The 17,282-nt window shown below is 46.0% G+C and overlaps 1 protein-coding gene and 1 non-coding gene across 2 annotated transcripts in view; both read right to left on the bottom strand.

Annotated features, from left to right (window-relative positions):
- Window positions 1–17,282, bottom strand: part of ABTB3 (ankyrin repeat and BTB domain containing 3) — a 371,198-nt gene that overhangs the window by 116,782 nt on the left and 237,134 nt on the right. The window contains exon 3 of the mRNA XM_049884271.1: window positions 12,208–12,412. Coding sequence (XP_049740228.1) covers window positions 12,208–12,412 — 205 coding nt within the window. The remainder of the gene's footprint in view (window positions 1–12,207; window positions 12,413–17,282) is intronic.
- On the bottom strand, window positions 13,558–13,628 carry TRNAG-UCC (transfer RNA glycine (anticodon UCC)). Its single transcript has one exon. It is a non-coding gene; the product is annotated as a tRNA-Gly (tRNA).

The following is a 17,282-nucleotide window of genomic DNA, read 5'->3' as shown; positions in this document are numbered from 1 at the left end:
GGTTAACAGCCAAGCGCTTAACTGTTTTAGCAATCAGATAAACAGCTACTTCCCTGAGAGCCAGCTTAAGGTCATCCCAGGCTATGCTCCTGTTAGATTCAGCTGGTCTATATTCCTCACACGTATCCTGAGATTTCTTACCTGGGAGCCTTTTTCAGCGGCTCCTCCCCCCTAGAATGCCTTCCCAGCCTCCAATACTCAAATGCTTGACCTTATCCATCTTTCAAAATCTGACTCAAATCCTGCCTCCCTGGTTTCCCCCAGCAGTTCATCTGTACTGCTCTGCTGCCACTTTGCATTTTCTTTTCTTTCTTTGATGATTAATGAGCCACGCAGGGCAGGAGCCCTGCAAAGCCCCCTGGCATCCTCCTCCTACCATAGGGCCTGACACGCAGCAGCAAAGTGTAATGCGTAAGGGAGTGAGTTCTGGAGCCAGCCTGCTGGGCGGGAATTCCCATTCTGCCACTTCCAAGCCCTGTGACCTTGGGCAACTTACCTATCCCTTCTCTGACTCACTTCCCCCACGAGGATAGCAGTAATAATTCCAACCTTATAGGGTTATTGTGAGAGAGAAATAAGTTAATTCATGTAAAGTAATCAGAATGGTGCCTGGCACATGGAAGAATTCAACGAACATTAGCTCTCAGCATTATTCTGCTTAAAGAGCCCTGGTGGTCAGTGGTTAAATGCCTGGCTGCTAACTGAAAGGTAGGAGTTTGAACACACTAGCTGCTCGGGTGGAGAAAAGACCTGGTGATCTGCTTCTGTACAGATTACAGCCTGGGAAACCCTATGGGGACAGTTCTACTCTGTCCTATAGGATTGCTACAAGCTGGAACCCACTTGATGGCACACAACAATTATTCTGCTTAGAGTGGACACTCGATACATGTTCACGGGAATGAACAAATGAAGAATGAACTGAATAAAAAGTTGGAGCCCAAGCCAGAGAAAAATCTAGAAAGAAAAGGGAAGAGGGCAGGGGAAGCATATTAAAGCACAAATGTTCCAGTCCTAGGTTTTTGGGCTTTTTACTTAGCAGGGAATCCTGAGCCCTCCTCTTATTTATTTTTAATAGACTTTATTTTTAGAGAAGTTCTAGGTTACAGGAAAATTGTACAGGAAGTACAGAAGGTCCCATATCCCCCCCACCCCATTTCTCCTATTAGTAGCATCTTACATCTGTGTGGTACATTTGTTACAATTGATGAACGAATGTGGATATATTATTATTACCATAGTTTGCACTAGAGTTCACTCTGGTTGTACAGTCCTATGGGTTTTGGTAAATGCATAATATCAGGTACCCACCATTACAGTATCATACAGAATAACATCACTGCCCTAAAAATGCCTTGTGCGCCACCTATTTACTCCTGGCCCTCCTCCTTATGCCCTACGTCCTTCCTATCCCCCTGGCACAGCGCGTGGCTGAGGAAGTGGGCTCTGGACCCCAGCTTCCTGCGTTTGCATCCCAATTCCAGCACGGATGCGCTGTGTAACCCGGGTAGGCTACATAACCTCTCTGAGCCTCAAGTTCCTCATCTAGAAGACAGGGATCTCAGTAGCATGGGATGACGGTAATGTACTCGTTAGACTGTTGTGAGGATTGTTGTTGTGATTCCAACTCATAGTGACCCCATGTGGCAGAGTAAAACTGCCCCATGGGTTTTCTTGGTTGTAATCTTTACAGAAGCAGATCGCCGGGTCTTTCTCCCATGGAGCAGCTGGTAGGTTTGAATGGCCAACATTTTGGTTAGCAGCCGAGTGATTAATCATTGCACCACCAGAGCTCCTATGCAAGGCTTGAGTGATCTAATAGAAGAGAGCCTAGCACGTAGAAAATGCTAGGTAAATTTTGATGGTGGTGATGATGGTGGTTGCTTTCAGAAACTTGGCTCTAAGATAATCAAAACATGGAAACATGGAATATGCTTTTGCATGTGAGCTGGTCCCCGGTCTCTGCAATTACTCCTCACTTTGTTGCTTTGGGAATGCTGATGGTCATGGGCTATTTTTCTAATAGAAGCTTCTGTGATGATGAAAATATTCTGTATTTGTGCTGCATTCATGTGTGTCTACTCTGTGTTTGAAATGTGGCTAGCTATTTTATTTAACTTCAATTAAATTTTGTTAAAACTTAAAAAGCCACACATGGCTAGTGGTACTGTATTGGGCACTGTAGCTCTAGCTCCTTAGTCTTCATGTCATTTTCCCACAAAATAAGGACTGAAGGAGCCCCGGTGGCACAGTGGTTAAGCACTTGGCTACTAACCAAAAGGTTGGTGGTTCGAACCATCACCTGCTCCATGGGAGAAAGAGGCGGCAGTCTGCTCCTGTAAAGATTACAGTCTTGGAAACCCTACGAGGTAGTTCTACTCTGTCCTGTAGGGTCACTGTGAGTCAGAATCGATTCGACAGCAACAGGTTTGGGTTTTAGGGGTTGGACCAGACCAGACTTTGGTGGCAGCCAGTGTAGCAGGATGCTGAAATGAACAACTGCAGCAGGGTATGTATCTGATCATATTAAACTTGCATGCTGAGAGAGAGAGAGCTGCTCTGAAACCCGAGCTCCTGAGCTTGTCACCTGTGGTCAGGAGCAATCGCTTCCCCTCGGCTGGGAAAAAAAAAAAAAAAAACCCACCTGCAATTGAGCGGAAGCTGTTTGACAAGCCTTGGGGGCTGGCAGTGTTTAACAGCCTGGAAGCTGGTGAAGCTTAGGATTTGCCCTGATGCTTCTCCCCAGGGAAGACGCCTGTCAAATCTCACCTCACTTTTCCCTTGCACAGCCTGCCGCTAATTTACCACTCCTGAGCCAAGCTAAAGAAGCCTCGTTAGGCTGAGGGTGATCGTTAAATTCGGGTGCTTGGAGCCTACTCTTGGCTGCTACTGCTCCAAACCCTGAAAGCTTTGCAGGCTGGCCCTGGCTGACCTTGGGAATCCATTCAGCCCAGTAAATTGCAAAGAGATTCAGTATTCCATGAGGTTATCAGGGGAGAGGCCCCACAATGCTCAGTACAGCTCCAAAGGCTGGGAAATATCTATTGGGCACCTACTATGTGCTGGAGTCCCTGGGTGGCTCAAATGGTTATGTGCTCAAACTGAAAGGTTGCCAGCTCAAATCCACCCAGAGGCACCTAGGAAGAAAGGCCTGACAATTTACTTCCAAAAGATCACAGCCATCGAAAATCCTATGGAGTGCAATTCTACTCTGAAACACATGAGATCACCATAAGTCAGCATTGACTCAATGGCAACTGGTTTTTGGTTTTACTATGTGCTAAGCAATACCAATATGGAGTCCTGGTGGTGTAGTGGTTAATTGTTCAGCTGCTAACCAAAAGGTTGGCAGTTCAAATCTACCAGCCTCTCCCAGAAAACCCTATGGGGCAGTTCTACTCTGTCCTGTGCGGTCACTATGAGTTACAATTGACTCAATGGCAATGGGTTTGGGTTTTTTCTGGAAACAATACCAGGGAGACAAAAATCACTATAAAGGGTTATTTACTGACCTTAAGTAACTTAAAAATGGGGAATGGGATAGGTTGGGGAATGAAGACAGGACAAATACACAGAAAACTACACTATCTAGTTATTCAAAGGATGGTCTATAGACCAGCCCCTTAGTTTCACCTGGGAGCTTGTTCGAAATGAAGAGTCTCATCCATAAATAATACATAAACAAGTTTGTGTGGCTCAATGTTTCAATAAAACTTTATTTATAAAAACAGGTGGTGAGGTAGATTTGGCCCACAGGCTGTAGCTGACCAACCTCTGCTACACTGATTTAGTGACCCACTGCTGGGTTCTGAAGGAGCCCAGGTGGTGCAGCTGGTTAAGTGCTTGGCTGCTAACCAAAAGGTTGGTGGTTAGAACTCACCCAGTGGCTCCGAGGGAGAAAGACCTGGCAATATGCTTCCATAAAGATTACAGACAACTAACAACAACAAGTGGGTTGTCACCTGTACTTTGAAAAACACTACACTTAGTTTTTACCCTGGCCAGATGAAATAAATTACAGGCAACACTCAAGTTACAATTGGATTGTGTTTTTAAACCTTGTTTTTTAAGTCACTTCTTTAAAATTCAACATGCATGTTTTCACAGGACCATTTACATGATAGTTGGAATTCCAGGCTTGCCCACAAAAGCCCACATACGGGCCTGCAGAAAAGAAGGCTAATATATGGTCCTCTGACTGTAGCATGTTTCCATCATCCATAGACTGTGAGTTCCCTCACTGTGCTGGGCATTTCCGGGGACTACAAAATGTGTCAGATGTGACCACTGCCTTGGGACGACGAGGAGCTAGCATTCTTCCTTTGGGAAAAGGCATTCTGAGTTCCTGCTTAGGATGCCAGAAAGTTCATCCTCTTTCTTCCTTCTTGCCATTGAGATTCCAAGGGTGTTGCCCAAGGAATCCCTATGTTGGGGCAATATTTTGACTCTCAACTGTGGTATGTAAGCCAATTACTTGTGAGATATGTAGCTAATAATGGTCAAATGTAGTGGACTGTGCAAACAATTCACTTGTGTATTATCTTTTAAATTGTGGTGGACTTTCGTCAATTTGTTTGGCTGCCCAGGTCTACTCGTGACCTTACTGTGTTTTGAGAATTCTCCAAAGTATAAGTCCATGATAGAAATTCTCTTTCCCAGCCTCCCTAGCAGCTAGGGTACAGACATGTGGCTCAGGCTCCACCGATTTGGAAGCAGATGGAGTGACACAGGTGCTTCCTGGAATCCGTGTTGGTAAGGCATTCAACTTTCAGAGGCAATGATGACAGAGGTCCTGCCGGAAGTGTCCAATGCCCAGCATCTGTGGTGTGAGGTCAGGTGTTTACGCCCAGCACTGGTGGCTGTGAGATCTCTGGTGGAGTGGTCCTGGGGTGCAACTTGGGCACTGTTCCAGGCTGTGTAGCCTGGAAGCCTGGTTCTCCAGCTTCAATGCCCACCGAAAGTCTTGTTGTTCTTGGTTGCTATCAAGTCAGTTCCAACTAATGGTGACCCCATGGGAGTAGAACTGCTCCACAGGGTTTTCTTGGCTGTGATCTTAACAGAGGCAATCGCCAGGCTTTTTCTTCTGTGTTACCACTCTTTGGCCACAGAACTGCCACCCTTTAGGTTAGCAGTTGAGTGTAAATGATTCGTGCCACCTAGGAATCTTAGAAGTTTTCTTAAGCACTACTAAACATTTAGACTCATCTATCATCTGCCACGGAGGCCTGGTGGCACAGTGTTGAGAGCTTGGCTGCTAAACAAAAAGGTCAGCAGTTCAAATCTACCAGCTGCTCCTTGGAAACCCTATCGGACAGTTCTACTCTGTCCTGTAGGGTTGCTATGAGTTGGAATCAACTTGACGATAACCGGTTTGGTTTTTTTTAATCATAGGTCATACTTGGCCTAGCAGGGCAGCATCAGGTGTGTTCCTTTCAGTGGGAGTCCTTGCAATACCTACGCAGCAGTTACCCAGCCATCTGGGATCTATCTTCTACCCAGGTAACACTCAGATATGAGGAAATGAGACCCATTTGGGTAGTTGTGGGAGCTTCCTTGGTTTAAAAATCCTAATCTACTACAACGACTCCATAGAAATAGCTTCCAAGGTCCCTGCAAGGAACATGACCAATACAAGAGTTGATGCATTCTGAGAAGTCAAAGCTGTGGCTCTTTATCAAGTATTTTTCATGCTACCATGCCAGATAAAAATGACCAATCTGAGGTTGTTCTGACCCTAAGCATTGTTGCTTAGTAACATAGTTGACACTACAATTTTTTGTTTCCAGGGGAACAGAGCTAGACAATTTACCCAAGGTCAAATTCTCACGCAGAAGGAGAAAGAGTTTATTAGCCCTTTGCTCACGCAGGCTCTCCCAGAGGTTTTCTTTCTATTTTACCAGTCAAAGTAGGTTCAACTTTTCTAAGCATCCTGAGTGTGCTGCTTGTATTAAGGTTACCTACACTCACATTCTGGTATGCATTCCTTAATGGAAAAGGATAGGGAAGAGGTAGTATGCTGAAAATTTTGCATAATTCTCAGTATGCCCATGAGAGTATGCTGACATTTGAGTATCACTTGTTACATCCGTCCCAGAAGAAAAACCATTAAGAACTGATGTGTTGGGGTGACCTTTTGATAGGGTGAGTGTCATGGAAGATGCATTTGGGTGCCATTAACTTCTAACGTTCTGTTTGTTTTATTAACTCTGTTTCTTCATGTGTTAATTCTTCCATTTATTAAGAGTTTTTTTCCCTAGCATTAGTTTCTTCAAATAGCTGATGATTGTTGGTTGTAGAGTTCTATTTGCAGTTGAGATTCCCCTATTAGACAGTCTATCACTTCTCTTGATACAGTCTGCTTACAGAAGGATGAGGGCTGCCACTACCTAGATATAAATTCTGGCTTATCTTCACTGAGGTTGGGGGAGGATGAAACTGCTATTAATTATCTAGTCTTCTGGGCAAGGCTGCTCACTGTTCCTCCTAGACATTACTGGCTGCCTGAAATAACAAAATAATCCAATTTACCCTGCTATTTTTTTCATTTTGTGGTAACACATTACTGAAATCATCCATGGCAAGGACATCTAGGGAACACTGACACTTCCAGTAATGATATAAAAACAAGCAAACAAACAAAGAAACCCACTGCCATCGAATCAATTCCAACTCATAGCAACCCTGTAGGACAGAGTAGAACTGCCCCATAGAGTTTCCAAGGAGCACCTGGCGGATCTGAACTGCCGACCTCTTGGTTAGCAGCCGTAGCACTTAACCACTACGTCACCAGGGTTTCCAAGATATAGGGGAGGAAAATGTTGCTTTAGACTTAAGATGATTCTGTTTTAATACAACAGTCTCATATGGCCCCTACTATCAAAATTAAGGAGCCCTGGGGGCGCAATGGTTAACTGAAAGGTTGGCAGTTCAAACCCACCATTGTCTCCACAGGATTAAAGACCTGGTGATCTGCTCCCATAAAGACTGCAGCCTGGGAAACCCTATGGGGTAGTTCTATCCTGTCCTGTAGGGTTGCTATGAGTCAGAGCTGACTCGACAGCACAGAACAACAGTAACAACCATCAAGATTAATTCAGGTGCTTATATTTATCATTACTATTTGGGAAATAAATATTGCCTAGCCATAAATCTTACAAAATTTACTCTATTTTAAATTAAAAAATATGACATACCTGAAAGGTTTTACAAGCTCAAGCAATAGTAGTCAACATTCTGGAAAAGCTTAAACTACAGAAATTTCACACTGGCCCTGAGCATCTTCAAAATCCCACAATGAAAAAGTAAAACTATCCAAGACAAATGCAGCAATCCTAAAGCAGTATCCACATGAAACTGTAAAATCAGAGTAAGCGCCCAGGCCTATTTCCAAATACTTCAGCCAAGAAAGTCTGCTCTTAAAAGAAGACATGGTTTGAGGAACAAAACAGCCCGTATTTCACTCAACAAATATTTCCCAGATTCTCTGCTGGACATGAGTACAGAAAAAAAAAAAAAAAAGACAAATGAAAAAAATAAAAACAATTTAACCTCTGTTCTTGAAGAGCTTAGAGTGTAATACCATTGCCCTACTTGACTTGGCTGGAATAGATAAAGAGTCAAGGAGTTGTTTGATTTTGGGGAAAAAAAGGAGAGAGAGAAAGAGAAACACCTCCAAACTAGAGTCCTAACTCCCACTGGAAATTTCTTACTTGGAGGTTTTAGCAGGGAGCTGGTGTAAACACTTGAATGGAAACAGCTAGAGGCCCTCTCTTCTCTGAAGCCCTTCCATGTGTGTTTTTAGATGTGAAATACCAAAGCCTATTCCATCAGGGAACAGAAAAAAGTAGTTTCCTGTAGAAAGAATCACACACAGACTCTGTAATGACACCAATATTGCCATTTTAGAGTAAAAAAAGATGTGTAATATAAGCTATCATTTTTTTTGGAGGAGGGGAAGGGTAAGCTTCCTATGTGCCAGGCATGACACTGGATACCTTTGCTATAATATCTAATTCATTTATTACACCAGCCCCATGAGGTTAGTCTTGCTCTTGTTTTACAGATGAATTAAAAAGGTTCAAAGAGGTCCTGGTGCAGGACCAGGTAGTGTTTCATTCTGTTGTACACAGGGTCATTAAGAGTCAGAACCGACTCAACAGCACCTAACAACAACGAAGAGGTGAAATAACTTGTTGAACGTCTCAGAACTAGGAAGAAGCAGAGCTGGGATCCAAACCCAAAGGTCTGTCTATATCCAAAATCCATACTCTTTCCAGAGGACCAAAGTGAACAGTAATTGAAAAATGTTAAGTTATACTTTGTGTTTTGTGTGACTTCTAAAAAATCAGCCAAGGAGGAACAGAAATAATGAGATCAATGGTTCCAATAAAGTCTGGGACATGTTCTCTTTACTCTACTCTCCTTTATAGCACACGCCTCTTTAAGGCTCGTCCCAGAGATTTGGAATCCTTAGATGGACTGCTTATACTAATAGCCATTCCAAGTACACACTGAATCCCGAAATAGATTCAAGAAGGGAACATGAAAACTGGGTAATAGAGAGTGCAACTGGGTAATTGGACATGCCAATTATCTGAGTGACTTTGGGTAGGCCATTTATCTTCTCTGGCCTCAATATTACTATCGGGGAAGTGAGGAAGCTGAACTAGATAAACTCTCTCTCTCTATTTTTTTTGGATCAACTATTGATTAGTTTACTTTTCATCCATGTAGACTATCTGCATGCTTTTGAAAGAGGTGAGAGATACATAGGTAACCTAAACCATATAGCTTGTTTGGTGACACTTCATCTCACTTACATTTCTTTGACACATTTATTTAGATACAGTGGAGAACATTCCTTAGCCTTTTGGCCCAAACAGCTCTGCTGAGCCTGCTGTCTACCTGAATGTCTGGAGTTGCCATCTCCTTCCTGGCAAATTTCTGGTGGCCACGCCTCAAAGCTCATGGCATGGATGTGTTTGTGAGGGCTGTAAATGGTTTCCCCCTCCTTCTCTTGCTAAGTCAAACTGTTCTTTTTCTTCCTCTCTTTCTTTGCAAGGGCTATTCTGCTTGGGATCAAGTGGAAAAGAACTACGTGACCCTTCAGTCCCTGGGTAGCACAAACGTTTAATGCACTTGGCTGCTAACTGAAAGGTTGGCAGTTCAAGTCCACCCAGAGATACCTTGGAAGAAAGACCTGGTGATCTGCTTCCGAAAGTTCACCACTATTGAAAACCCTACACAGCACAGTTCTACTCTGGCTCACGTGGGGTTGCCATGAGTTGGAATAGACATGACAGCAGATGGAAGAAGAAGGCATGACCCTTCAGGGCTTTTCTTTGTCAGTGACTGTACTTAGGGTAGCGCAATATCAGTGCTATTTGGGGGGTAAAGAGTGAACTTGCTGCATAAATTCTCTGGAGTCAACATTCAAGCTTTCAGGGTTTTGTCAACATATATGACCTTGAGAACACAGAGCTGCTGGGCAGAAATTTAGAAACAAGGGAATGAAATGACGTGAGACCCACCTCATCTTGGAGCTCTCGAGGTATTGACAGCTGAGAAGATGTCCAGCACACACATGTGCACGTACACACCCCCTTTATAACTCACCTAGTGTTGCGTGGAGTGTGTATAATGTGTGTTGAGACAGTTTCAGTGGGGGATGAGGTCAGAGAAGCTGAGAGGGGCCAGATCATGGGATGCCAGTGAAGGAGTTTGCTTTTGATCCTCTAGGCACTGGAAGTCATGCATGGGGGGTGTCACAACATGAGATTTGTTATTTTATAAGTTTTAGTCTAGTGGCTGTGAGGAGAATGGAGATGATTGGAGGGTATAAGCCTCACAGTCAGGAAAACCGTATAGTAATCAACTGTAAGTCAGACACCAAAGACAACATTATTATATGATCCTGTTTATACGAAATGTCCAGAATAGGCAAATCCATAGAGACAAAAAGTAGATTAGTGGTTGCTAGGGCAGGAGGGGCTCCCTGGGTGATGCAAACGGTTTACACTCCACTGGTGAACTAAAGGTTGGCAGTTGAAACCCACCCAGCAGAACTGTGGAAGAAAAGTCCTGGCGATCTGCTTCCAAAAGATTACAGCCAAGAAAACTCTATGGAGCAGTCCTACTCTGTCACACAGGATCCCCATGAGTCGGAATCAACTCAATGGCATAAGACAACAACAGGTGATAAGGGAGTTGGAGCCGACTGCTAATAGGTACAGGGTTTCTTTTTGGGGTGGTAGGAATGTTCTGGAATTAAATGGTGGTAATGGTTGCACAACATAGTGAATATACCAAAAACCACTGAACTGTACACTTAAAAATGGCAAATTTTATGTTGTGTGAATTACATCTCAATTAAAAAACACACACACACACAAAAGAAGAAATCAACCGCAGTAGCAGAAGTTAGAGGGGACAAGGTCCTGGACCCCAGCAGTAGCAGTGGTCTGGAGAGGAAGGTGTAGAGAAAGAGGAGATGTCACATGTGTAGCATCAATAAGTCTTGCTTACTGGTTTTAGACTGGAGCCCTGGTGGCTCAGTGGTTAAGTGTTTGGTTGCTAACCAAAAGGTTAACAGTTCGATTCCACCAGCTGCTCCTTGGAAACCACATAGGGCAGTTCTACTCTGTCCTGTAGGGTCACTATGAGTGTGAATCAACTCTACGGCAATGGGTTTGTTTGTTTGTTTTTTAAAAATTGGTCTTGGATGTAGGAGGGAGTGAGAGAGAAGGGGGAATGTGAGGTGAGTCCCAAGCTTCTTACTGGAATGGCTAGGTTCTGGGGATGCCATTGTTAGAGGTTGGAAAGATGACGGCTTTGGCTTTGAGGTGGTTGTGAGAACTCCAGATGGAAATGTTTCATAGGCAGTTGGATCAACGGATTTGCTTATTCTTTCCTTCATCAAATATTTGACTTCTTACTATGAGCCAGCTATTGAGCTTGGCGTTGGGTGTGGAGTGGTGACCAAAACAGATGTGAGCTCTACCCTCATGAAGCTTACAGGCAATAAACAATTACGTAAATACACATATGATCACACACTGCGGTAAGCGGTAGGCAGAAAAGAATACAATGCTATTAGAAGACCAGTCTGAGAGTCTGAGACTTGGCAGCAGAAACCAGAAGGCTGAGTGAGATGAGAAGATTCTAGAGTTCAGAGATGTGTCTGGCTGGGGAAGAAGAGGGAGATCATCTGCATAGAGATGGGAGTTGAAGACAAAGTTCAAGGATGAGATAGAGAAATATCATTATTGTACAGGAGGTGGGGATGGAGGTGGGACTGAAGAGTTAGATACCCCACAGAGGTACCTCAAGCTTCATCAACAGGCTGAGGTCAATGGTTTCCAAATTTTGATGTGTGACTGAGATTATATTTTGCCCAGGGACTGCGGGCCTTTTGCCACCCTACCATTTTGGGTATGCTTACATATGAAAATAGGCACACACATACCCACTGATTTGGCCTGGGTAGTGATAGACCTGAGTAATCCTCCGATTAATCTAATTCCAGACTGGACTGAAATATTGATGTTAAATTGAGATTCTAAAAAAATAAGCAACCCTGTGTCTAGGCTATGCTCTTCCCCTAACGGAAAGCCAAGAGACGTGGTTTTGTAAAGGAGCCCAGTTAAGCCCCAATCCATTCTAGTAGAAACAGAGATTCCAGTAAGATTTTCAAAACTACTTAGAACCAAGTAACGGAAAAAGGAAAACTGTATTGAGCCCAAATTGGGAGTTGTTTGGCTAGGTGCAGATAATATCTTCAACAACAATAATAAAAGCTAACATTTATTGAGCACTTACTATGTGCCAGGCACTGTTCCAATCATTTAACCTTCAAACAGTCCTATGAAGGATTTGATTGGTGTCTCTATTTTACAGATGGTGAGACTAAGGTACATTTTTACTTTAAACTTAGGCTATTTTTATCCTTCTGGAAAAATTCCTGAACTGGACCAGCCCTATGCAAACCCATTCCAAAGACCCCATCCTGGTCTCAGATACCCCTCGGGCCACAAGGTTCCCATCTGGACCCTTCCAGCAAGTTTCTGGGAATTGGGCAGTTCTTACTCCCAGCATCCCTCCCCTTCCCAACCCTTGCCCCATCCTGGAGGCAGTACCTGCTCACCACAAGGCAGTGCTGGCCAGAGGGGAGCTCCGCTCTTTGGCCATCCAAGGCAAGGCAAGTCTTACCTTTCCACCTGGAGATTGACCTTGGAAGGCTCCACGTTGGGGTTTTCCCATTCCATTTGCGGGCAGTGCATGAAATAGCAAAGGGTGTACAGGGCCTCGGGCTCCCAGTAGAGCGCCCCCTGCTTGTGATGCAGCGGGGTGCCGTTTCCATGGTGCTTGGCATTGAGGGGCTGCAGGTGATGCATCGCTCGGGACACCAGGTCACCTGTGGACAGAAATGAGATTTCAGATCCTCCAGGCAGCCAACGCATACGGGGAAGGTGTACTTAAAAATCTCTGCAGACATTCTGATTCTGGGATTCCCTTGTTCAACTGAAGTGGTCCCGTGGGACCTCTAGGTCACACACTAAGCAGAGAGGAAAGCGTTCGATCATTCACATGAATGAATGACTGTCAAGGGCTTAACAATTTTGGGCGCTGGGTGGTGCAAACAGGTAACTCCCTCGGCTGCTAACTGAAAGGTTGGAAGCTTGAGTCCACCCGGAGGCATCTCAGAAGAAAGGCCTGACAATCTACTTCTGAAAAACCAGCTATTGGGAACCCTATGGAGCACAGGTCTATTCTGACACATATGGGGCCACCGTGAGTTGAAATAGACTCTCTGGCAACTGGTTTTCAAGCACAGAGAGCTGCTAAGATAACAACAATCCTGCCCTTCTGGAACCCACTGTTTTTAACAAGGTACAGGAAGCCCTTTGTGCCTGTCTCTGGCTGAGTGCCTTCCTCGCCCTCTGACACACTCTCTGTCATATCTGTTGCTGCAGCTTGATTGTCTTACTTGCAGTCATAAGAATGGGCTGTGTTCTCTCTTGCCTCTGAGCCTTTGCATATGCTATTCCCTCTATCCAGAACATTCTCTTCCTCCTGTTCTCCAGGTTACTCCTACTGATCCTCCAGGTATCAGTTCATATATTATCTCCTCCAGGAACCCCCCTGGAGCCTCTCCCTCTCCCCTGTCTGTTACCACACAGTACATTCCCTGTCACGGCATTTGGGTGCTGTGTTAGAATGTCTTTTTCCTTGTCAGCTTTTCCTAACAACAGCAACTCACAATGTGCAAACATGAGTGAGTCACTTCACCGCCTGTTGTTGTTAGTTGCTGTTGGGCTGGCCCCCAACTCATGACAACCCCATGCACAACAGAATGAAATGCTCCCCAGTCCTGTGCCATTCCCATGATTGGTTGCAGATTGGATTGTTGTGATCTATAGGGTCTTCTTGGCTGATTTTTTGGAAGTAGATCAGCAGGCCTTTCTTCTTTGTCTAGTCTGGAAGCTCCACTGAAACCTGTTTGGCATCATAGCAACATGGAAGCCTCCACTGACAAATGGGTGGTGACCATGCATGAGGTGCACTGGCTGGGAATCGAACCTGGGTCTCCCGCTTGGAAGGCAAGAATTCTACCACTGAACCACCAGTGCCTCTTCACTTAAACTCTCGGGTGAGGAAATAACACCCACCTCTCAGGTGGCAGTGAGGGTTAAATGCAAAGTGCAGATGTGCCTGGCACACTGTTGGCACTAAATAAGCAGTTCTCTTGGCCTGCCTGCTCCTCCTTCTCTGGAAGGAGAGAGCAACAGGTTGGGTGACTGGGATGTGGAGGGACAGTGCTGCCAGCACGCTGGGACCTGGGCGCCTGATTGGCTGCTTGGCTGCCGGGGCTGACTCTTCTTTGGAATCTCCACTGCCAAGCTGCTCACTCCGGGCATCCCGTGAGGTGCATCTAGATCCTTAGCTGCTTCTTCCCTTTTCTCTCCACTCTCTCATCTTTTAGGGACCTCACTCCCTGGGAGGGAGACAAAAAGGAAGCTGGATCTGCCTCTAGCCACTCACATCCGTCTGATATAGTAAGGGGCAGCTCCAATTATCGGTTAAAAGAAGAGTTGCCAGCCAGCAAATGTTGAGAAGAAACAAGGAGAAAACACAAAGATGGGAGGTCTGGGGTGGGCCCAGGCATGATGATAATGCTTTGTGATTCCCCAGGAGGGGAGGCTGCAGAGGTAGGGGCACTTAGAGACACCTTCCAACTCAATTTATATAACAACCATATGGGATGGGCATGAGCACATCCATTTCAGAGATGGGAAGATCAAGGGAGGCGCCATCTTGCCCAGGTGTCACTCAGGTAATAAATGAAGTGGCAGGCTCTGATCTCAGCCTTGGTTCCAGGGCTAATGTTCTTAATTATGACACCACAGTGCCTCCAAGAAGGCACAGATCTAGACTCTGCCTCTGGGTATGGTCCTTGGAAGACTCTATTGAAGAGTCCTAGGCCCAAACCCCAAAGCCTCCCAAAGTAAGTGTCATGTGGATTCCAGGGTGGGGTGGGCTCAGTGAGGTGGGGGGTTCAGGAGGCTGGTGGGCCTCTGCTGATGGAGCAGGGTTTCCGGCTTGGGATTCTGAGTCTGACCCTTTGGTGCCTGTCTGGAAGAGAGGTGGCGGCTGATGAGTCATTGGCAGAAGTGACCAAGGACGCTCTAGGAAGATAAATCACCCTCATAGAGGACAGCCTGGAGGGGCAGAAGAGGAACTCAACAAGGATGTAAGCCTGGAAGGCTGATTGGGAAACCAGCAGAAGCTTCGTGGCTTAGATCAGACCTCCAGGCCAGCACCTGGCAGAGCTGAAAGAGCTTTTTCCCTGAAAGCTGTGAGAAGGATTAGGAAGCTGGGCAACTTGGCTTCTAGGCCCTGGGGCCCCTGGGATGAGGCTACGGTGCATAACAGCAAACACACATCCAGCACTTACTGTGTGCCAGGCAGGACGGACTGCCTGATAAGCAGGGTATGCATGGCCTTACTTGTGTTTATTTACTAATCTGTAGTGCACAATTTCACCATGTGAAAGCCTTGCTGAACGTAAGCCTGTGCGTACCTAGCTTACTGGTAAATATGCCCCCGGTGCCAGGGCTGTTCTAAGAACTTTATACTTATCGTACCCACTTAACTGCCCCAACACCCCAATGAGGTAGGTCCTAATGGCATATCCCTCTTACAAAAGAGGAAACTGAGGCACAGATCAGTTAAGTAATTTGACCAAAATCACACTGCCATTGAGTGCAAGAGTAGGGCTTCCTCCTGCTGCCACTTGGCTCTGGAGTGCATGTGGCTGACCATTACACTGCACTGCCTCTGTGAGGGTGGAAGAGGAGGGCCTTCATTCACAGCGGCAGCACTAACACATGGAGGGCTCCGAGATCACGACCAGCTTTGGCACACTCAGACTTTTGGCAGAACAGCTTAGCACGTTGTTAAGTGGCATCTGGTGGCAGCAGCATCCTTGGTGGGCACAGATGTGGGGATTGCCGCAGAGGCAGCGGGAGGCATGACCGATGGCCAGCAGCTTTGGGAAGGACTGGAGATACTGTCTTGGCTAGGACATCAGGGTCCTCAAAGGTAGCCATGGCCACAGGCAGGAGCAAGGTCTGGGGCTTTGTGCAGGTTTGGTTGGCCACAGCATCAGGCAGCAGGAAGCCCCAAGCTGAGCCACAGCCTCAGGGCAGGGAGAATTGGTGGTGACACGTGAGATGCCACCTGAGGACTCTGGAGATTGCTGGGGTGAACACTGCAGAGAGACTGAGTGCCCAGGAGTTTGCATCTAGGGATAGGGCCTGAGAAATACTGCTGGGGAGTCTCCCTCGCCCCGAGAGAGGTACAGGCTGTGGGACTTGGGCTTCCTTTTAACTAACCCACCTCAACCCCCACTGTCTCCATAAGGAAGGCTGCACATAGCAAACACCCACGGAGTGAGCAAGACAGAGTGCAGGGAAAGACGAAGGGAGAGAGGCTCCGGGCGCACCCATCAGGAAGACCTGAGAAACAATTCTGCCCCACTGTGATCGCTGGAAGGCCAAGGACATGGAATGGCTGGAGGCTTGGTCGAAGGGTCAAAGACCCAGAGAACCCTCAAGGTGGGATGGCCTCTGACTGAGCCAGTCTGTCTTCCCAGGAGTCTTCTCTGTAGCACCCAGCAGTGGGAACCATTATTGCCCCTAGTGTTATTAATGACAGTAACAGCTGCCATTCATTGAGCACCTATTGTTGCTGTGAGTCGTGGAGTCGATTCTGACTCACAGTGACCCCACGTGACAGAGTAGAAATGTTTCATAGAGTTCCCTTGTCTGTAATCTTTTCAGAAGCAGTGTGCTAGATTCTCCCATGGAGCTGCTAGGTGGGTTCAAACTGCCACCAACGTTCGTTGAGCACCTGCCTGTGTCAAGCCAAACCATTGCCATTGAGTTGATTCTGCCTCGTGGCAACCCGTGTGTTATACAGTAGGACTGCTCCATAGGGTTTTCTTGGATTTATTCTTTATAAAAGCAGCTGACTACGTCTTTTTCTGTGGAGCTGCTGGGTGGGTTCGAACCACCAACCTTTTGTTAGCAGCTGATTGCAAACTGCTTGTCCCACCCCCTGTGAAAAAGCACCTAACATCCATTGTGCCTAGTCCCCAAGGTGCTCTATAAGGGTATGTATTCAGCTTACTTCAGATCCTCAGCTGGGGAGATTTTGCCTCCCAGGGGACATTGGGCAATGTCTGCAGACATTTTTAGTGGACACAGCTGGGGGATGCTATTAGCATGCAGTGGGTAGAGGCCAGGGGTGCTGCTTAATATCCTACAATGCACAGGACAGCCCCCATAACAAAGAATTATCCAGCTCCCAACGTCGACAGGGCTAAGGATGAGAAACCCTGTTTCACAGATAAGGATGTTGGGGTTCAAGGTTTCAGGTTAGTAAGAGTCAGAGGGAAGATTCCAGCTTGGGGTTGCCTGCTTCTAATGCTGGCACTTTTACCACCCTGCCCCCCCACCTCCACTGTTCTGAGTCTTTCCTTCAGAGGCAGCCCACCGAAGCCTCTGCCAGCTCTAAGGCCATCCCGAAGCCATCTGGCATTATGCAGCAAAGGTGTTAATGAATGCTCCTAACCCTTGAGTCAGTAATTCCGTTTCTGGGAATCTGTCCCAATGTTAGAACTCAAAATGCAAGCAAAATCTCCTTGCTCAAGGACTTTCATCCAAACTTTATTTACAGGCTCCAAAATTGGACAAAGAAAGAAATGTCCACAAACAAACTCT

Source organism: Elephas maximus, chromosome 4 (assembly GCF_024166365.1).
Source record: "Elephas maximus indicus isolate mEleMax1 chromosome 4, mEleMax1 primary haplotype, whole genome shotgun sequence".
Taxonomy (NCBI): domain Eukaryota; kingdom Metazoa; phylum Chordata; class Mammalia; order Proboscidea; family Elephantidae; genus Elephas; species Elephas maximus.
The sequence above is the reverse complement of the archived record's forward strand: the minus strand, read 5'-3'. Positions and strand labels throughout refer to the sequence as shown.